This window comes from Struthio camelus, chromosome 4, assembly GCF_040807025.1.
Source record: "Struthio camelus isolate bStrCam1 chromosome 4, bStrCam1.hap1, whole genome shotgun sequence".
In the NCBI taxonomy this organism is placed as follows: Eukaryota; Metazoa; Chordata; class Aves; order Struthioniformes; family Struthionidae; genus Struthio; species Struthio camelus.
In genome coordinates this window covers 18,233,567-18,256,927 of record NC_090945.1, presented here as the reverse complement: position 1 = coordinate 18,256,927, position 23,361 = coordinate 18,233,567, and the positions used below count along the sequence as shown (strand labels likewise).

At 37.2% G+C, this 23,361-nt stretch overlaps 1 protein-coding gene across 2 annotated transcripts in view; it reads right to left on the bottom strand.

Moving 5' to 3' along the window:
* Positions 1 to 1,028: 1,028 nt before the first annotated feature.
* Positions 1,029 to 23,361, bottom strand: part of ANKRD50 (ankyrin repeat domain containing 50) — a 42,266-nt gene continuing 19,933 nt past the window's right edge. For both annotated transcript variants that reach the window (XM_068941612.1, XM_068941613.1), the window contains exons 3-5: positions 18,855 to 19,084; positions 6,533 to 10,080; positions 1,029 to 4,089 (exon numbers count right to left, since the gene is read on the bottom strand). In XM_068941612.1, coding sequence (XP_068797713.1) covers positions 6,536 to 10,080; positions 18,855 to 19,084 — 3,775 coding nt within the window. In that variant the 3' untranslated portion in view covers positions 1,029 to 4,089; positions 6,533 to 6,535. The remainder of the gene's footprint in view (positions 4,090 to 6,532; positions 10,081 to 18,854; positions 19,085 to 23,361) is intronic.

Below are 23,361 nucleotides of genomic sequence, written 5' to 3'. Positions count from 1 at the left end.
ACATGTAATACACAAGCCAAATTGTTGTAAAGATCTCACAGAAGATTTGAAGCATTATTCAGCCTCTTTATATTCCATAGAATAAGAGAGTAAAAATGTGTGTTGAAAATTTTTATTTAAATATTATTACAGTGATTATATGAAGAAAATGTGCGACTATGGAATATAATATAACTTATTTAAAGATTAATTTAGGGGAAATAATACCCTGCTTCTGTGAAAAATAGCCACTCTTATTTCACACATAAAGAATTTAACAAAAGTCAGTCAATAGTTATTACGGGAAACCACAGATATACTACACAGAAAACAAGTGAATAGTTACCAACAGTTCTGTCTGTCATTCTCCTATCTTACAAATCAGTCAAGCCATGAGCATCAACATCTGTAATGAGTGTGGACCTGAATACATGGAGATAAACCTGAATCTTCATTTGCAGAAGGCAAATAGTCAGACTCCACACTCACAATTTTCTGCTGAAAACTCACAATTAGAATGTAACCTAAAGCAGAAGTGAGACAAGATTACAGGGAGAAATGCAATTATGGTAATGACTGGAAAACTTCTCCCTTCTAATGTTTCTACTTTTTTTTAGTAACAAGTTCAAGAAAAATGAGTAGGCACTGACAGGAAGCAAGGTTTTACTTAAACTGAAAATACTACAGAGAAACTGAGGAAAGAGATAATTAAAAAATATATTTCAAGTGGTAAATATTTAACAGCCCCTGAAATATTTAACTTACTGGCCCTCCTGGTATATATTGCAAAAACATCATTTTAAGCACAAGCACATACAGTCAATTTTTTCCTGCAAATGTTCAGGTTAACACAGACAAATGTGAAGAAGTCACATGGGTGATAAGCAGGGACGCAGGAATTAACTTCAAGGTCTGGGTTTTGCTAGCCCAGAATGCCTACTGCCACATATATTGTGTTTCATTAAGTACTACACAAATGCTAATCAAGTTTAATAACCTCTTCCTGAGACTCCCAAGAAACAAGGTAGTAAAATTAAAACAATTAGATGTCTGCTGAAAAGCAAATATATTTATTATGCACTTTCATATACACAGGGATTTTCGCTTAATATAATACAAGGAATAAAATAAAAATTTTACAATGTGAAATTCATTCAATGTACATTAAAGGCTATTTACAACCCACTCCAGGAAAAACAGTCCATCTGCAAACCAAGTTAACTGAGGAGTTCAGAGGGGGAATATTAAGCTTAACAGACTTTTGCATAGCAGAGTAACTGATGAGGGAAAATATCTTCTTAATTTTAAATAAATGGTAATGCTTTCAATACTGATCACAGGACAAAAAAAAAAAATGCATCATTGTGCCTCAATACCTCTTAATGCATTTCTCTTTTGAAGAGTTTCCCCACATGCACACAGTATTGATATCGGTGTCCACAAAACAGTCTTTTCCCTAGCTTTCCCATCAAGAATTGTAGATGTCTTGCAGAGGTGACCTTGGAAGGATCAGTGAAACGTGAAGAGAAACAGGGTTCATGTTTTATTCAGGTTTTTTTAGGTTGTGAGAATTGTTACAATGACAGAAGAAACTGTGCTGAGTCACAGCTGCGCAACTCCCTTCATTTCCATTTGATCGTACAGACGTAAAAGAGCGGACCAGAACAGAGAGAACAACTAGGGGAACAGCAACTTTTCTTTGTATGCAGAAACCTCACAAATGATATTAAAAATCACAAGCAACAGCCATGTGGAATGCCTCAGACCTTTTAAGAAATTAGATGTTTTAAAGCAATTCATGCTCTGTTCCAAAGCGATACCCAAAATTGGTAAGAATTGTTATTTTCATTCTCAAAACATTTTCAACAGGTCTACTTTCAGCTGATTTGGATATAGGGTTTCCCCAAACTGTTTCAAATGTAAATATTATTCACACACAAACCATCAGGCTATCTAGAAATTGTGGCCCCTCGTGAAACTGGCCATATTTTTATGTCCTCTGTCCACAAGGTGCATTAATAACACAATAAAATTAAATAAATATAATCCCAATGACAGTCAAGGTCAGTAGAAAAATGTCAGCATTCAGGGATCCCTTTCTACAGAACAAAACATACATCTCATAACTAAGCAAAGTTTTATTCTTGCACAGTATTGCATACGTACTGTACTTGAGGTTCAGAATAAGTTTGCTGAGAACGTTTTGGTATTCCCTCTTTACTTAGCCACTAACCCTCTTAAGGCCATTTTGCAAGACTCCTGTTACGTTAATCTTATAATTGTCCCACAGGGACAAGAAATTCAATAATATGAAACATTCAGAATAATCAATATTGCTGTGTGTCAACTTTTAACATGTAATTTTACTATGCACTGAATGCCTCACTATAAAAGATTTTCTTTTTACATTTAGTAACAAGTGAATAAGAACGGAGGTGCAAGATATTAAAAAAAAAAATCTAACTTCAGAAATGTTCTAGTGATTGTTAATCGTAATAATAAGCCACTGAGCCCTTTAGTGCCTCAGAATATGTACTAGATATACATCCAGGGGCCATTTATCAAAATTTAAGGATAGCCATACATCTAATTAATCCTCTATGAAAAATAACCTCAGCTTTCTGTTATCTTATTTGTGGATTGATCAGAATTAGACTATGAAAAAGATGACTCTCAAGCCTTGAGAAGAAACACTCATGTATAAAAATAGCCTTATTTTCTAAAGAGGAAAGGCTGTATAATGGTGAATAGTAGAATATAGCTTGCATTTTTAAGAAAAAAAAAAGAAAACAATCACTTGCTTCATTCTGTCACTCAGAGCTGTGCAAGTAAGTTGTGCACATTCAAAGGAAAATTTCATACTGCTCACTTCTTACACACAATGGCCTTGATTTTGCACTCCCTTATGCAAGTACTATTTTTCTCCTGTAGGAGTGGAGAACCAGCTTTCTATTATCTGTAGATGGACTAGCCAGGCTGCTGATTAACCATGCTCCAGGTACAGAGATACTCACACTGGCTGCACACAATCCATCTGAGGACTGGAAGCAGTAAGTACATCCACATCAGTTTGCCCTATATAGAATTGCCGTCCCAGGACAGTGCTAATGCAGTAATCTTTGTATTCCACAGTCAATGGTGCTACTAACCTTTTGTTTTTCCATTATACTCTCATTGCATATTCTCTCAGTCTAATTAACAAAGCTTCTGTAGTTTTTTGCACGGAATTGCTTTATTGATGTTCTCAACACAGTCCTTCTACCTGGAAAAATAAAGAGCTAACTGTTTCTAACATATGAAGATATACATGAAGACAGGACCAGAGGTTTTTACTTAGCACCTAAGACATACCCATATTAAGTTACCTCATTACCATAACAATAATTAGGACTATTTAAGATCAGATGTCCAAGACCAGATTTGCCTATCATGTTCAGTGGTCACAGTCTGCCATGAAGATTTGGTGCTGTAATACCAGATACTGGATTTTCTGTTGCATAAAAATCCCAAAGGCACTGCAGAAGGTTGCAGTTTGACGCTTTTGCTGCCACTGAATAGCCATTGTATAAAGAACACACAAGTACAGTATTTATGAAATACTGTCACAAGATTTGTATGTGAGAGAACTTTTCGAAGTACACAGGAAACTGCCCATACATTACAGCAATGCAAATGTGAGAAATTGCTTATTTTCTTTAGCCACAGGAAAATAAATACAAAAAGCACTGCCTTTCCATACGCAGTTCACTGTGGCACATGCACCTCTTCCAAGCGTTCTGGAACAGGAAGTCAGAATTCCTTGCTCTTATAATTTTCAGCTGTTGTCAGAGAAATACAGCGTATGACTTTCTGCAATTAAAAAAAAAGTGCTCATTCTCATTCTGTGTATTAAATACAAAGTACACAAAATAAATTTCTGAAGCACAGAGGGTTATACTGAGAAGGCAGCCTTAAAATGTAGGCACGTTACAGTAATTAAGGTAACCGCACTGTAATAATCACATTCTTAAATTTCTAGATGGACTAAACAGGCATTGTGTGCTTTCATCCCAGCCAGCTGATAAACCATTCTGAGCGAAGCGCTTCTGTTGAGAGCATCATGGAATCGGCCTAAAAGTGGAAAACAAAAAATGTTAAGTTTTGAAATATTCCTTAGTATGTACGAGGTCAGAAAGACAGCTACATAATTTCCACTTCAGGTTAAAAACATTCAACAATGTACTGGCGATGAAAAGTATTTCCTGTCTAAACCAAATCACGCGCTCTCCTATGCGCTCTACTATCCAAGCCGCTCCATGGTCCTCACAGCAATACAAGCTTCTGAATCTAACTCAGAAGGGGCAGCCCAGGAGGAAGCACCATTCCCCACATGCACTGATAGGATATTTTTGACATAATTCTGTACAGGTGACCAGGGTGATTCACTGGTCAGGGAAGTGACTGCTTTTGTGCTTTAGACCTGGCAAAAAAAGAGGTAATTTATGGCTTGCACCAAATAATTCCACTGCACCAAACTACACAAAATTGCTTTGAAATGCCATATTTAAAATGAAGCTGTGTAACATTGTTAGAGAGAGCAAAAGGAACCATTTGGTTATCCGTCACCTTGCATGCTCTGTACATGAACAGGCACTTCATGGGAAAAAAACCCTGAACTTTGAAAAAAGCAGTACTTGCTCCAGGGAAGGTAAAGCCCAACTGGAGTTCTAAAACTGTACGTGCCAGTTCACATTTTTAAAATTTAAACGAAAAATATAAAATCAACCAAGACAGAAAATTCTAAAGAGTGTGCAAAAGGGATTATTTTATCTCTGCTTCTAAACAGTATTGGTCTTTTGGTGACAGGTCAGAACAAATCAGTACATCTTAGGACTGAACTAAACACAATAAAATTTAACATGATTAAAACTAAAACTGAAAGGCAGGCTGACGTACAGAAGAGTTATGAAACACAATCGTTAATTATATATTTTAGTATATTCTACGGCAGTAGGAAAAAATTCACAAACAAATTTGAATCCCATTTTGGACCTGATGTAGAACTGTAGAAAACTAAAATTTTTTTGACTTTCATCAGTAAGAGTTAAGGCCCATCTTCTCTCATCCACTTATTCCCCAAATCCCTGCTCCCATAGTCCTGCCTCTGCACTTCTGCTGGCTCCAGAGTTCATGTGACCCTTTGGTAAGTAATGCTAATATTTGCATTTTATAAACCTACATCTGGTCTGGTATACAGTTTTTTTGGAACACTTATTCAAAATGTTCTGATTTCACCAAAATGCTACCCACAAGGAAACATCTTAGGATCCTACACAACATTGTGACTTCAAAATTTACAAGACATCTCAGCTAAACCTAGAAAAACATATCCCACTAAACTGAATTCTATTTCCAGGGCATTTGAGGACAAACACTGACTATGTACTTTTGACAACTTAAAATCTCCCATTTGGACATTGCGAAACATCTGCAATTGTCCTAAAAAATCTGCAGTCTTTGATGACTTGCAGCAGAACTGAGTCAGCTGCCGAGAACATTTTTGTTCTAAAGAGCAGCAGTCTCGTCTGTCAGAAGTGCAGTATTCACACAAACAAAAAAATATAATTTAGAAATAAGCAAATGGGAGAGCATACGCATTTCGTAAAGATGGTGCTCCTCTGAACTTCAAATGCACAATATTCATTGTTAACACATTCTCAATACCCTAAGAAAGAAAAACAAACAAACCTCACCAGGATAAGGGAGAAAATCGGTTCTCCTTTCGCTGACTCACTGACAGTATATGTTTGAAAAAGCTACACAGAATTCCATCTTCAGCATAACATTAGGTATTGGAGAGAAAATAAAAGAATCAAAACGAACTCCAATGATTTTCATCTTATTCTTAAGAACGGAGGAATGTAAGAAAATTGGTACCACAACATAAATTCTAATCTTCCTATGAGGTAGGCCATCTCTTTTAAAGAAGGGTTACTTCACAGTAACAGAAACATAAAATAAATGCCTCAGGTAGTATTTTAACTTTTAAATTTGTAGATAATTATGCTAGTCAGATTTCACGTTTGAAAGCTAAAGTCCAAAAAGTAAAATGGTTGTCTGTAACATGCAGGAATCTTCAAAAGTTTCTGGAAAAGCATTTTTGTAGATATGACTACAGTTACCCAAAACAGACAGAACTGCATGAATTCATGGATGACTACCTCTGAAAATATCACATACTAAAATTCCTAACTCTCCTCATATTCCAAAAGAAAATTGCAGTTCAGCTCTATATGAAATATGCTATTTTATTCAGTTACATATCAAAGACTGTGGGGCAGGATTTGACCCATCAGAATTCAGCAGAGAATGTAACGGCTATCCAAATCTTGTAAGGCTGACGCTTTTAAATGACAACAAAACAAAATGCCTGCTAGGTTAGGAATTTAACATTCATCTTCTTTATTAAGAAAGCAATTATGATGATAAACTACGGTGAAATGTATTCTGAGCTTACTTAAAACGCACACAGTGCAATACACGCATTTGATTCCTTTGTGACTACACAGGTTACCTTTTATAATGGTGTTTCTTTCTTGTAGTTGAAACTTGGGTCACTACCTTCAATCTGAAGTTTTAAGGCTTGCTTAAGGCTGAGTTCTGTCTCCGCGGGTGGATAGCCTTCCAATACTTCTTGATGCCCTCTATCCTGCACTGTTCGTGGGACAGAAACCCTACCAAGAAATACCTGATTGCTTTGAAGATGATAATTTGGATTTGTCATAATTCCATTTCTCTTCTTCTGTTCCCCGCTCTGTTGGTGAATGAGGAACTGTTGCTGAGATCGACCAACTTCTTGCTGAGCTGGTGGGACCAAAATTTTGCACTGTGGTTCTGCTGGCATTGATTTATGTGGCACGCTTGTCCCAGATTTGGCAACGGGTACTCGTTTATCAAACTGAGTCATTTCATACTCTAACACTTTTGGTTGAGAGGAACTACTTTGTTTTGTTTTTTTTCCACCTGAGCCAGATTTGCCGGAGTTGTCTGTTTTCCCCCCTTTGTTTGTTTTAGTTGATTTCAAACTAGGTTTTACTTGGCTCCATTCAAATTCACTACTCGGTGAATTATGATTTTGACTCAAGGAATGAGTTGTGGAAGAAGGAGAAACAATAGACTGCCTACTTCTGCTGCGTGGCAGGGAATGCTGCTGTATTTGCTCTGTAAATGACATACTGTGGAAACTATCAATGGGCACTGTTTGAGCAGTTGCAGTTGAGGACGTGGTACGGAGAGAAGAATTTTTGGAACTTTTTAGAGAATTATTTGATAAAGATGACTTCTGACGGTCAACTGTAGAATCAGGTGATTCTGAAGGAGAACTGAATGCATGAGCTGGCCCATTGGACAACCCACGCATGCTAGGCTGCATATCTCCACCAGTACTCCCTGAACTATTTGACTTCATTGTTAATGATTGCATTTTAGAGGAGACTGACTGCAAGGGTTTTTGCTCCATTGTGTGGACTGGAGATGGAGTACAACCATTCAGAGTAGATGCACCATATTTTTCCAGTAATTTAATAATCTGAGAGTGTCCATTTTTAGCTGCAACACGCATAGCAGTGCGTCCAAATTGGTCAGCATGATTTGGATCAGCACCATGCTCCAGTAATATTTGCACAACATCAATGTGCCCCTCTTGGGCTGCGATGCAGAGTGCAGTAGCACCTTGATTACACGTATGGTCAACCAGAGCTCCATGCTCAATTAAAAGCTGCACTACCTTCACATGACCTTGCCAAGCAGCAGACTGCAAAGCAGATCTCTTCTCATTATCTGCAGCATTCACATCAGCATGGTATGTTATCAGCACCTGTACCATCTCCAAATGGCCCTGCCAGCAGGAAACATGGAGTGCTGTTCTTCCTTCAGCATCATTTGCTTCTACGTTTGCACCATTTTCTAAAAAATACTCAGCCATTGTAAGCTGGTTTTCTAATGCTAAGATATATAGCGTTGGCCGGCCATCGGCATCTTTGTAGTTTACATCTGCTCCGTGGCTGAGCAGCAGTTCAACTATATCTCTGTGACCTTCTAAAGCAGCAACCCGGAGAGCATTTCTCCCATCGTAGCCTCTGTGATCGATGTTAGATTTATTTTCCAGTAAAATCTGCACGCAATCATAGTGACCTTCCTGTGCAGCCAAAATGAAAGGTATACGTCCGTCGTTATCAATTTCATTTGTTCTAGCACCTTGTTCTATAAGTGCTTCGCATATCAACCTGTGACCTTCAAAAGCTGCCATGTGCAAAGGTGTCCAGCCTGCATCATCTCTATGGTTTTCGTCTAGTCCCCTGTCCAGCAAAGTCCGTACCACTTCCACGTTGCCTTGTGCGGAGGCTATGCTCAGAACTGTTCTCCCTTCACTATCAATGCTATCAACAGCTGCACCCCAAAATAAGAGAGTATTTACAACCGAAGCATGGCCCATGGAGGCTGCTGCCAGAAGAGGTGTACGACCATTGTTGTCTGTGTGATCAACATCAGCTCCTCCTTCTAGAAGTAGATCAACAACATCCACGTGTCCTTCATAAGCAGCTACCAGCAGTGGAGTCATGCCATCTTTATCGCAGTGGTCAACTTCAGCACCACGGTCAATTAGAAGGCTAACCACTGAAGCATGTCCCTTACTAGCTGGTACACAAAGTGCGGCAACAGATAGCGCAGTCCTTCCATCCACATCCTCATGGTTTACCTCTGCACCATGGTCCAGCAGGTGCTCCACAATCTCTTTATGTCCCATGTATGCTGCAGCAATCAAAGCTGTTCGACCCTCATTATCAGCTTTGTTAACTTCAGCACCATGCTGAAGCAGATTTAACACAATATCTTCATGTCCTCCCCAAGCTGCTGCTCTCAACGCTGTTCGACTATCTGCATCCGCACAGTCCACTTTGACTCCAGCATAAAGGAGTGCAGAAACCACCTCTGTGTGCCCACCCCATGCTGCAGATCGCAAAGCTGTCCAGCCATCATGATCTGTGTGGTTAACGTTAGCCCCACATCCAATCAAGCAATTGACAACCTTGGTATGTCCCTGTCGAGCAGCTAAGGTAAGTGCCGTTTGCCCATGAGTATCTTCTATCTCTAAATCTGCTCCCCTTGAAACAAGCAGGTTAACAACATCGAGATTGCCACTGTACGCTGCGTTGGCTAAGAGCGTTCTCCCATTCGAGTCACACTGGTTTACTGAGGCTCCGTTGTCTAACAAGGTACGGATGGAATCTTCCCTTTCCAGAGCTTGCCGAACGATGCAAGATGTACGGTCATCTTCACTGTTAACGTGAGCACCGGCTTTTACCAGTAGCTGCAATACTTCTTGTTCTTTAGGAATTAAGGTTGACAGGGAGTCTTTGACAGGTGTGCCGTTCCATATCATCCACAAAGCCAACTCTGAAGTCTCTAACTGTAAATTTGAATTAATTAGATGCAATGCAAATTCTTGAGCTTCTAATGGTGTTAAATCCTTTGCTCGGCAGGTGTAACTCATTGCCAGCATTCTGTGTCCCTCTGCTGCATTACATAAGTATTTCTGTGTACAGTGCTTTACATCCAGCAACCACTCTGCAAAACTGTAATGAAACAAGATTTTTGTATTTCCAAGACCATCAATAAGGACTTTTGACAGGACATCCAACTTGCGTTGAAACTCTTCCACAGTCAGTGTCATATTTTTGGTCCATACTGCATGATACAATTCCGTTGTGGTTAATGGCCTGCATGCCGCAAGAATTACATTAAGAATAGGCTGGACCTTTGCAAATTGTTTTCTCACAAAAAGTCTCTGACAAAGCCAAAGATATAGGCCATTTAATGTTCCTGGAATATCACGGATCTCTCGTAGCATGATAAAATTCTCCACAACACCATCCAGAACACGTTCCAGATACAAAAAGCAACCGCTGCTTTTGATGTGAAGCTGATTCAGCATTTCTGCAGTTTCTTTTGTGAGATGTTGTCTCAGTGCTTCTTCCTGATCTAAACGATGTAGAATATATTGTTGCACATCTTTCACGATATAAGCCTTTCGTAGATCATCCAGACTTATTTTTCGAAAACCTATTAGAAGAGAAGAAAGTTAATTAAAATTAGATCAAAAATAAGTAACTCCAAGTTGAAAAAAAGCAAAAACAAAAAAAGAGAAGAGAGAAATACTTCTGGGTAGGGAACAGCAACTATAACGTATTTTGCATGTACAAACACTGAATGTAAATTTATGTTAATAGTAGAGAACTTTGATAATAGATACATACATTGCTTTATCATAATCTACTATTTTATCATATTACTAAATGGGAAAATTTTCAAAGTGACTTTGAATCAGGCACTGCTTGTCTGCCTTGAGCAATACGAAACATCTAAGTGAAAACAAAAAACCAAAACCAGAATTGCAACCTAAATAAGATTATTAAATATTATTAAAGGAATAATCCTGTCTCCAATTTAGTTTACAGTGGACCTCGAAATAATTTTCAGCTATTTAGATTAAGACAACTACTACATATATTATAGAAGAGATTATTCAAACCTGGTACATATGTATGATAAAACGTATATATCAAATCACTTAACGTGATCGCCTTATTTTCTTTTAAAAGCCTTTATGATTTCAAAGAGAGACACTCCAAAAATAGCTTTAAATATCTTTATAACCCTGTGCACTGAATATTAAGTTCTTTTCCAAATAGAGACTGTATTATAGGTAAACACCCTGGTTCTTTGGTAAGTGACTCATTGTACAGGGAAACAGGTTTTCTTATCATCATATGATCCCATTGTTATTCCAACCTGTTTACACTTGAAAGAAAAAAGGGAAATTATTTTGTGCATGCATATGTACACTGGGTCTACCTCCTCCCTAGATGCATACACATACACACCCGCACACATACACTGACTGTGTGCTACCCTCACAGAGCACAGGAATGCAGTGTTTAGAAATAGGTGAAAAACAGTCTCTAGGGCAATTTCAGTAGCAAGCAAGCTCTCAAGAAAGAGGCAGAACAGAGCATATAAAGGATGTTACATGGACTATGCAGTTGATCTCTGTCATTTTAAACATTTGTTTTGCTACTACCAACTTATGCCTTTGCCAAAGACCTACCTTCTTTGTTTAATGAAACATTATGTTGTTTGAACACTACTTTTCTGGAAGCTACAGGAAACCTACAGAAGTCACTGAAATAGCAACTTAAACTACCAAGTTTAAAATTGTATTTTAAGCCAGAGCTGTACCTCACTTCTGCAGGTTCACATTGCATCTGCCAGTGTAGCAACTTGCATATGTTTCCTTAGAGTCAGCTAATCTAGTCGAAAAAATGTTGCTTTTCAAACCAAAAGCAGTTATTAGCCCCTAAATTATACTGAAGGAAGAGCAATCATACAGTAACACATTCAATTCAATTTGGGCCCTATCTCCATAGAACAAATAGTTTTAAGTGACACACTGAAAAGTGTCATTTTCTGATCAACGTTTTTATTATATTTAAATATTCTATGGATCAAACTGCTCAGTCTGCGAGCTTGTTTAGCCAAAAATTCAGCCTGAAAATTAAACTGTGCTTTTGTTCCTGAATGCCTTCAGTAAAGGCAAAATTAGGCTCACTCCATTAACTGTTTAGTCTCCATTAACATTGTACAAATATAACAGACTAGAACTGAGGGGCAAGTTCTGGTGATGATACTGCTTTAGTATCCTACTTCCTTCATCAATTATGCTGGCTATACAAATCTAACAGGACTAAATCAGTAGAATACTTAAAATATAAGTATGCTTCTCCCCCAAATAAAATGAACTGGTAAGACAAAGTAACACTTTTGCACAGTCACTTTTCACACTAAGACTACACTAATAACAGTATCTAACTTGCAGATTTTTGAATGAGAAGGTAAGGAGACAGAAAACAAGATTTTGGGGGATTGCTCTCTGTTGTACAGAGGTATATCATATTAGCTCTCCAAACAAATAAAGAACTAGCTTTATCCACCATAATTCATCACAATTTATAGTAATGTCCTAAACTGACCTGCAGAATGGCGTCATTCATTGATTTTTATTACTCATTTGATTAAAATATTCTGTATGCAACTTTGCAAAACCTGTAGTTCATGCATATAAGTAAGAAACTTCACTGAGTAAGGACAGCTAGTGCCCTCATATTCTGCAGATTCTAAGCTTTCCTTTTAAATGAAAGGCTATTTCTAAATTATGATTGTTCAGAAGATATAAAAGTGAAAACAGTGGAATTAAAAACGGAGAGCTGGCTTCATGCATTCGATTCAATGCTTGGCTCCATGCAACTATAGCCGTATGCACACTCAGAGCTGTAATCAGGCACTTCAGTGTAGCTTCGGTTGTCTCACCGTCACGCGTGCAAGGCACAGCTCCATTTTGCTCAATCCAGAGCAAACACAACCATCATCTCCACTGACTTTCTCATTCTTTAAGCCTCTCTGTTAAGAGTGCCTTGAATGCTTCTCCCGACCAAATCAGTAGCTGTCACTCGGCTGAACGAGAAAAGGCACAAAGCTCTGCAGACTCCATCTGAACGCGTCTCCCTGTAAGAGATTCTCCTCATGACATCTCCAGTCTCTCAGGTTAATCCCATGCCCTTATCTTTCCTTCCTATATATCTGCATACGTAAGTTACTTCTGTTTTTAAAATAACTTCAATGATTTCTCAATTTTTTGCAACAGTCGATTACATTCCCCAAATAAGAAAACCTCTGATAGATGCACATGGCAGCAATCCTGAGATTTTTGATAATGCTCAGTGTTGACCAGCTAACTGAATACTCTTCACCTTCCGTGATTCATAGCCTTCTCATATGAACTCGCAGAGTAATAACTGTTCAAGCACCTCAGTCTGAGCCCGAGTGTGTGTGCCCTATAATTCAATTGCTTCAAAAGCAGAGAACTCTTGCTTATCCTGGAATTCAACCTATTTTTTTAAATATAAATTTTAATTTTGCTTCCCAAAACAGGTAGCAAAGTGAATTGAGCCATTTTGGATGTGATCATGAAAACAAGCAAACAAGCACAAACCCTGGTGGAGAGAAAGTAAGACAGGATTTTTTTTTTTTTTAAATGAGGTTGTACCATTACTTTGTTCCATGCTATAGTAGAGAATATTGCCCTTCTCTGTACTCCCCTGAGACATACCAAATGCCTAAAACACTCCAGACAAGCAAATAAATTGCAGAAGACTTCAGAGCAGAACTCAGTCATCCAAATAATTTGATTGGTGTATGTTCACGCAAACTAAAGGTTGTTTTTTCTCTTGAAATACTTCAAAATATTCCTTCTCAGTGAAATTCTATATCTATATATCTGAAGACAAGCCTGTATAGCAACAGGAACTACAGTCATACAGTTTTTTGCCATATCCCAGGAATATGTTCCTTAAGGGTTGGGATTAATAAGCTTCCATTGTAAAGGCTTCTGAACAGAAAGAGGGTGTTAATTTTAGCCACTGCACCAAGCCACACTATAATAAATAAATTTTTAAAAGGCTTTATAGATAGATAATAGTTTAATAAAAACTCTGAAATTCCTGTTGCTAGTTTGAAAGAGTACAACAAAGCTGTGTTTTTCTGCTGAGCACCTAGCTAAATAAGGTCATTTTATACTTCCAAACAAAGATCCAGCAAATTTGCTTTTCAACCCCATTAGATACAGTAAGTCACTTTCACAGACAAGAAGCATTAAAACATAACGAGAAAGCTAGTTTTGTTTCAGATGCATTCCCATGAACTACCTAAGCTCAGCAAAAAGGGAGCGCAGCAGACAGAATCTGCAGTCCCACGACCCTGCTTTTTGCGTTGTTAAGATTTTTCTTACAACACATCACTTTCAACCCAATAGGAGCTCCAGTATGGATTTTCCTGATTTATTGAATTCCTGGCAGCTCTGTAAACAAATCAGTTCCAAATGTACTTCTTGGCAAGGTCTGGGGTCATTCAAAGAAAAAAAAAATGCATCTTGGCTATATAAATACTTCTACAATATGTCAACCTTTTCAAACTTAAAAAAACATACCTCAAAAAAAGTAGGCTCCACAAAATACTTAAAAATATCCTTCTATTAAGATATTATCTAAATAAATTCTATTGCATAGATTTTAAATAGGCTTTAATATATTTCATTTGTTTAACTGCATTGTTAACTTTAAAATAATCCAAATGATTAAAAACATGGCAATATATTGATATTAACAATATACATTGCTGATCTAAGCACGTATTAAATTAGGAATTTCTATTGCCATTTATGCACATCTGTGCAAAAAGAATAATGTATCCAGCAGAGTAAAAAGCACCTGAAAACTAAAGGAGCACAGTTAACTTAGGGCACTGGCAGCATATTATGTTCCACATTTCATCACATCCACCACAGATGCTTAGAGACATTGGAAAAGTCTTGACTGAATTCTGCCACTCTCACGGTGCAAGATAACGCACAGAAGCTTATTTAGTTAGATTTACTGATAACAGTCCATTAAAAAAAAAAAACAAAAAATTCCCTCTTTAATTACAAAAAATAAAAACATATAGCAGGGAAAGTTTTCTTCAAAAGGCACACAGAACTTTTACTAGGAAATATTTAATGTGATATTCCCTAATATCAACTTTTCAAAGTGGTAATCAAAAAAGAGTGAGAAGAGGTGAAGTACCAAGTAATTAGCATCACGTCCCTGTGCTAATAGGGAAAAAGGCTGCCCAAATTATGTCCCAAGCCTTTTGAGTAAAATGTTTTGAATATAGGAATAAATTTTACAACTATACAGCTATCAAATAGCTGTATAAATTTTCTTTTATGGTCAAAATCCAACATAAAGACCTTAAAGCAACATGAAACTATTTGAATACATTCCAACTTCCAATGAAAAATCAGAGAACAACTCAGATTTTCTTTTTCTGAAACAATCTCTCCCAAAGGAGTCTCATGCTGTTTATGTTTTGGAGTTGACAAGTGAAAAGGAAAGGCTCAGTTCCAAATCAGGCAACTGACTTGATTTGAGGATTCACCAGTATGACTGACAGAGTAGCTTGAATAAACCAACTGGAGACAGAGAAGCTGGTCATGATTTTTACTGCATTCCTCCAAAGTTTTCATATTCTTGCCCATTTCTGAATTTTAGGAGAAGCTACAAGAATGATTATTTTCAACATCAGTTAGGACTAAAACTAGCAAATAGTGAAAGTACTAGAAAGATCTACGCTCCCAAGATTTCTAATCCAGAATACGTCTGGATAAACGTCAGCTTTTAATAATATCTGAATGTCTGGAACTGAACGATGGATGAATGGATGAGGGAAAGATGAATGACCCATTGTCTGCTTTTGCCCATGGATAAGCAGGTGAATGGAGTGTAAGCTGTCTCTGATGCTGGTCTAAACCCTTTCATATGCATTTTGGGGAGATTTTTTGTTGCTGTTTCCAATATCTAACATTAACTTTATGGTAACTATGGTTCCCTGAAACGTGACATCCACTTGAACTCTACCATTCTGGCGCACACATGCCTCAAGCAGGAGATTCAGTTCTTTTGAGAGAGAATGTCAATGTTTAATTGAGGGGTGTAATTAAGCCAGATGCCAACAAAATACATGAATATTTGTTTTCTGTGTGTAGCTCAGAAGAAGAAATTAAGTAACTGTCTATTAAAAAAGTCTCAAGAAATAGTGCATTTGCGCATAAAAGTATTGAACATTTACTTATTTTTGTGCTATTAAATGAGGAAATAAATGCTTTTCACTCAATCATATCTAAAGTTGCCTGATTTTAAAATATCTAAAGCTTTTAAATCCATATGATAGATCTGTAAAAACAGATTTTAGTTTAAGAGTATCTACTGTACTTTTAAGATTTAGCCTCATTTTAGAAGAAACCCCTGTATTAGCTAATTAGCTGAAGCATAATAAATAAAAAAATAATTATATGCTCTGTGCCACTTTCAGGTTAGAGAGATTTTTCAGTTACTTAGAAATATAACTTTTCCTAACAAATTATAATCAAAGATTGGAAAAAATGTGTTTAATGCAACCATTCAGTAGTCCATACTTGTTGATGAATGACAGCAAACTACAATGTAGGAGATGATGTGGATAATTATGACATAGGAGTGAATGGCTAAATAAGGAAAAGATCCATAAGAAAAGCAAGCAGGCATGATGTGGTAGCTGGTGACAGTTTACATACAAGAGGAGGCAGCAGGACATGCATTATCCATTCCCCCTCTTTTTCACTCCATTGGCTGGCTTTTGCTCACTGTGGAGGGTGACCGCAGACTCACGCAGGCATCAGTTTACATTTGGTTCATATTTTTGAGGTTGTCTTTGCAGCCACAAGAGGCAAAAAATACTTCTTTTTTTTTGCTTTAAATTAATGAAAGCTGAGATTCTGGAGTAAGGAGAAAAATCTGTAGCACGCTGTGCTACTACAGAATCTTAGAATACGCAGGGGCCCAGAACACAAGCCACTGCAGATACAGACAGTGGAGAATTATTGAACGTTCATGAATAAGTCATCAAAAAAAGTGAAGGAACAAACAGGACTAGAATAAACTTCCTTCTTTCCTTCTCATTCTTACATTATCTGGTGGTAGGAATGATATATTTACCATGGGCAGCAGCAAGATAACAGTGGCCCGAACAGTGGACTCTTTCTTCCATGCACAAACTATTTTTGGTTGGGATAAGCTTGCAGAACTCTCATCTATATCGGACGCCCCCCCCAAAAAACCATCACCAGGACCACGCCACAGCAGCAACCCTACCCTGATCATCTGAAACATATTCTGACAAATAGGTTTAGCTCTTATTTCAGTAGGTCTCTAGAAGTTTTCATTACATGAAAAATTTAAACGAAACTTGATATAAATTGTTTATAAACAAATCAGTATCAGCCAGTATATCTTTCATGACTTACTTTAAAGGTTTTAGCACATAAAACTACAGATGGGACTCATTTTCCTAAAATGATGCTGAAGAGATTCCAATCTACCTTATTAAGTTACAGCAAAAGTGATTTTTGTTCCAGATTGAAGAAACATCTGAAGAAAATGTACAGTGCTCATATTATAGATAGACTTGTGAATGCCTATTTGCTGGGAAATTGGAAGCATTAGAATTTCAGTGTAAGAGTGTCCCCAAGAGCAGAGCACGTTATACACCATTTCTTCTATCATAAGTGCAAAAAACACTCACCACAAATCTTGCATTCTGCTGGCCTACCACATTAACCAGCTTAAAAAAAACTGGCTCAGATAAAAGTAAACATGCAAATACGACAAAGGAGAAGAAGAGTTTGCCTCAGTAGAAGTGTTAATGACAGTCTATCCCTTTCAGGCTAAAAACACAAAATCAAAACTATCTTGAGTTTTGCAACACAAAATTGCATTGTATCTGAAGTTAGAAGAAGATTCAACCATCATCCGTGCATTATCACCAAATCTTTCGCAAACTTGAGTAATGGCTGCAAATACGAAAATTATCCAACAGCGTACTAAGTGGATAACTGTCACATCGGCCATAATGCTATAGTTTTCTCTCATAGTGGGAAAAAAACACCACTTCCTCCAAACAGACCCTAACATTTCATCTCAATTTATGTCCAATTATTCTGAGATTCATTCTTTCTTATCTGTACTTTTTCCACAATGAAGATGGCATTATAATATTCCAAGTCAACTTCCTTATTATGCTATTCATCAAATCATTCTCCGTGGAAATGAGAACTTAACTCATTCAAATTAAATTTATTTTAAAGACATATCCATTCGTTCTGCTGATTTTTCCTGTCAAGAATTCCATCTGGAAACATACTTAGAAGACAACAGCATTTTCTTAGGACCAGTCTGCAATATTAATATGATTCAGTGGAAAGGAAATAAAACAGTTCTGAAGAAAGTTTTGTCTGGTTTTTGGCAATGACAATGTATCTAATCAGCCAAGTTTTGACAAAACTATTCCCATATGAACATCCAAAGAAGTCCTATGAAACTACCCCAGAGTTTCCTTTGGTTCTCAGATTCTCCCACATACCACTGTTCATGTCTGCCACTGATTAATACAGTACTTCATTCCAAAATGCAATTATCACATTGACCTTTTGCCACTGTGGAAACGAGGAAGCCTATGGGTCTATGTTCTATAATCACATTTTTGTCCTAATTGTTGCCTTAAAACACACAGGCTTTATGAATCAGCCTGGAATCCAGTGTAGATATTGCCTTTTACTAAATTTCAGAAAACGTCCAGTAACAATGTCAGTATAGTGAAGAAATGTTCTCGTGACACAGTAAAGCCTGGATGAAGAACTTGTAAGGAATTCTTCGCTGTGCAGCCTCTGCCAAAAGCATACTCTGGGAATCCCAATCTACACTGTTACCCTCTCAAGTTCTGCCTTCAAAGGTTATTCCCTGCCTTCTGAAAAGAAAAGAAATTTCAACATGAGATGAAAAAATCTTTTGAGATTGTAGAACTGGGTGTATACAGCAGACATACTTATGCATTACACATCATTTACCCTGTTTCACAGATCTTCAGGACAAGCAAAGCAAGGAAAAAAACTCAGTTACCAACACTTGTATTACAAAGATATAATACACCTCTCTCTATATATATTTTTATTTATTTATACATTATATATTTTATATATATATATATATATATATATATAGTATACATTCTTAAGAATTATCACTTTTGTCATGACCATTTTTCAGAATTAGGCATGCATCAGTGCTTTCAACCATCACTGATGATCTTGTAAATACTATGTCCCTGTTAAAGGGAACAGGTAACAAACGCTTCTTATGATCTGTACTCACCTGTAAACATTTTTGTAACAGCTTTACTCTGCTTGCGGGCAGAACATAGAAGGAGCAGCCAGGGAGGGAAGAACTCAAAGTGGCCAGCTAAAAGCTCTGCTACTGTTCCAGATAAACCTGTAGAAGTCTGTTCACCCTCGGAAACATTACAGCCCTCATCAACTGAATCTACAAGCAGGAAGAGGCTCTGCTGAGGGGGCTTCATTCCCAAAAGGGGAAGTAGAATGCACCTGTAAGGAACATGAAACAGAATCAGTATTTTAAGTACATTCAACAATACATTAAGTAGCATTCATGTCGAAGCTCTGATCGACTTTAAAATGCAAATTTAATTTTTAAATGGTCAAAGGAATCTTGTAAATAGTTACCACAGAAAATACTGAGGCAGGCTGAAATCACTAAAGATGCAATCCGAGTAGGCAATAATGCAGCTATTGCTTATGCAGTATTACTTATTAATGAACTTATGATATATAACAATACTGTAAAATCATGTTGTTCAAGGCTCATTAGAAGAATTTTGGTTTACTAAGAAGTTATTTGGCCTAAAGTTTAAATTCATTACCTGTGTCTGCCAAATCTGCTTTTATAGCTTCTTAGAAGCTAACAGTGAACAACAGCTGGTTATGAAGCAAAAGTCTAAATAAAACACATCTGAAATATTTAGGCTGAAAGTTTGTCTGAATGAGTAACAGTGTTACAAAGAACTGAATTTTTGCATGTTGGTGCCATGTCTTCACAGATGAAACGTAAATGCATCTAGTAGCAAACTAAGGTATTTTGTAGGGCTTGGATGTATTAGTTTTTACTTATATTGAGGTCACCACGTTCCATTACTGAAAAACGGATTTTCCTGCATGCTAAGTATGCCAGCATCTACACTACCACATATCATTGCATGGCTAATAACAAGAGTTCTAATCTCATGCATGTTGTAAGTATATATATATATATTTTTACTCAAGACCATAATAATAATCTTTCATTTGTTTAACTGAATAAATTTAATCTTCACAACACTTTGGCCAACACATTATTCATCACCTACCAAACATTCAAATTAAAGTATTGGCAAATCCTGCCTGATAATGGAAACACCACCCACTCTTCAAAAACGTTCAGTTAACAGTATCTGTAAAACATTTGTTATTTTCCGTTTTTTGACTGAGAAGAATGAAAAATGGAAAGACTTGTGCATCTTTTCACGTTCTGACAGTAACGGCAGAATCTAGCTTAATAGATTATGTGATCTATTACACTTGGTGCAAATTTCCCAAAGGGATAAAAAGGAAGTATAAAACACTTGTATTCTTGAAATATTCAGTACTAGATGAATTTTAAATCCCTAATACTGGCCTCTATGTTTGCAGATTCAAAAGACTTTGAAGAATTCACAAGAATTCTTTAGTATTTCCACAAAGCCAGTCACTCCTTCAGAAAATACTTGAAGTGCAACTAAAAATCACTGTGCACTAAGCTAGGAAGTTAAGCAGCTACCAATTTACAGAACAGGAAATTAAAGTAGCCGTAAGGTTAAAACTACTGTTCTAAGTGATGCCAATCCCACCATGAAAGAAGGCAGATTGAAATTACCACTTTTTCCACCCCTTCCCCCCACCAGACCATTGCCTGGCCCCCTCAAATATTTATATCAAAGCAGTTTCCCTGCATTGCTTCTATCAATATCAATTCTCTTTTCACATAGTTCTCTCTATGAAATGAGTTTTCAAGCTTGAAAATTATTTCAAGATGTAAACAACTGGTAATGATATCTTAAACTACAAGCTCACCTAAAACTCCAGTGACCTTACCAAATACTAAGGTATATAAAATATATTAGTAATATCTGACAAAGTTCTTGTTAGCTTTTGCCAGTTGGGAATACCACCAAGGAAAGTTAAGTGTCATGTTTGGGAAAGAGAGTAAAAAAAAATTATTTTGCTTATTTCCTACAACTTGTAACGGTTGGCTGCAGTAGGTCAAACCAAAAGGTTCAGTCAGCCTCCAAATAGGGCTGAAAGTAGCTGTCTAGGGAAGAATGTAAGGACAGGGCAAGCATGCAATCACCTTTTCCCAGAACACACTCTCAGACTCCAGCAAACTGTGGTTCCAGGAGCTTTCTGAAATAAGAGATTTGGTCTTTGTATTTAACAGTCCTTAAGTGATTTTTCTTCCATAGATTATAACATTCTGTGGTAAGGAGTTTTACAGCTTAAATATATATTGTGTGAAAAATCACTTCCTTTGGTGTTTTAAGCCCAACACCTCCTTGTTTTGTTTGACACCCTTCAGCTTCTGCACTGGAAAAGACAGTGAGCAATTATTCCATATTCACCTTCTCAAACTCATTTGTAGCTTACTGACTTGTATCATACCCTCCTTGACTCATCTCCTTCCAGGCAGAAGAGTCCTAGCGTGTTGACTGCGCTTCATACAAAGCTATCCCATACACCCTCGTCTCCCTGTGCTGAACGTTTTTCCCATTTCACAATACTGTTTGTTTTTTTCCCCCTGATTCTTAGCATAACAATTTCCACCAGGAAAAAAACTCATACACATATGTGTGTATATATATATATAGAGAGAGAGAGAGAGACAGACAGACAGACAGACACAGACAGACAATGGCTTTTCCTATCTTAAAGCAATATTAAGAGAAGTGTGGCATTGAAGAGACACTGATCAGGCTTTCTTTACAAGAGACCTTACAAATCACTAGCTAGACTCCTGTTCTTTCTAGACATTTTATATCTATGATCTCAGTGTAGATGCCAAATAACATAACAGTGTTAAGGATACATCACTTAAGGATAGTGATGTACCAGAGTGAAGTCATGCATGCCACCATATACATTTTAGTAATTCCCACTCCCCTCTAATACCTTGCGTTCATAAGAACATGACATAAAACAACATGATATTATTTTCCTTTTGTAAATAGTGACTGTTGTAACAAATTGCTTAATTTGCTGTGGGCCACTCAAAAGATTAATGTTGATTTTAATTTCTGAAATGATAACAACAAACAGCTACACCTTCAGGACTTTCTTATTCAGTACAGTTATAATAAAAATATATATTTTTCTGAAACAGAAATCTCAATTTAAAACAACAAAATGTACGAACAAAAAATTGTCAGTAAAAACAAATTTTTTTTAGAGAAAGCAACAAAATTAGGTATCTTAAACTAACAGAATACAATATAATGGCAAGCGACGTAACGTAATGACTGACTTATCCAGAACCAGGGTTTTTTTTTTTTTTTTTGATAATACTGTAGCAAACAGTCCTTGGAGCAATGAATCACCCCACAGAATTCTTTACGATTGCTACTGAGTTGACTAAACCCATGCAAAGAGGGTTTTCTACACGTGAAAGGAATATACACGGGCAACGCTGAAGTTCTGCTCATGATTAGCCTTAAGATTTTTGGACTGAATCCACAAAAATATAGAGACACAAAGAACAAAGGAGGACAGAGGTACTGTCCACAAAGATTGAAAAGAGTCACAGTGGAATGCACATACTTGCTAAAAAGAAACCTCCACAAAGCTGAAACAGGTGTCCAGCAAAATACATGCCAGACAACAATTAATGAGCAGTTCTAGGGAGCAAGGGAAATAATAAAGCCTAGTTTCTTATGAATGTGTCTCCCATAGTTGATTGACTTTGGTGTACAGGAAGGTCAGACTTAAGTACCCACTTAATTTTTCCTGAGGTTGGAATATTCGGAACATTGTTCTTCCATTAAATTCTTTTGCCATCTATTACAGTATGAACATAGCTTATTCCTAAAAAGGGTCTCTTCTCTGTCCAGCTGCCTGTGTTCACTGCTGACTATCAGATACAGCAAGCGTATAAACCTCATCTCTTAAGGAGCTCCTAAACAGTCTAAATGCATTCAAAGTAGTAGTGCGCTCAGATGAGCGCAGGGTAGCAAACCTCCACCAGCAACTCTGTAAGGCAGTGGAGCACACACACTACTCAGACATGGTCTCACACCCACAGAATACGCTCTTTTACACCCAGCTGAACGAGTTAGAGATACGGTTCTGCCCACATAGATTGCTTCGGGCTGCCTAGCAAGAAAGGACCGGTATTACCCCGGAGTATGCAAGCAGCACTTACTTTTCAACTTCAACTAGTTCATGCTCAGACTTTGCATATGTTGTCCTCCACTCCCACTCTCTCTGCTTACATTTTTATTAGGTGCCAACAGAAAAATATTGTACTGTGTAGTTTTCTCTTTTGGACCAGATTTTAAGTGTGCAATGTCACCACTTTGAACATGGCTAGATCTGTTGTTTGGGTTGTGTTTTTAACTGTTGTACTTTGTCAGGTTGGAAAGAGCAATCTCTCATTAGCAGCAATGCAAGGAAAAAACCTACAGGACATGAGCACTAAAGAATTAATGTATGCTTCTCAAAGTGATGCTTAAAAATGGTGCTAAAAGCCTCTTATCCCCATCTGCCATGTAAGGTTGCTATTATGCTATACCTAAGCTAAT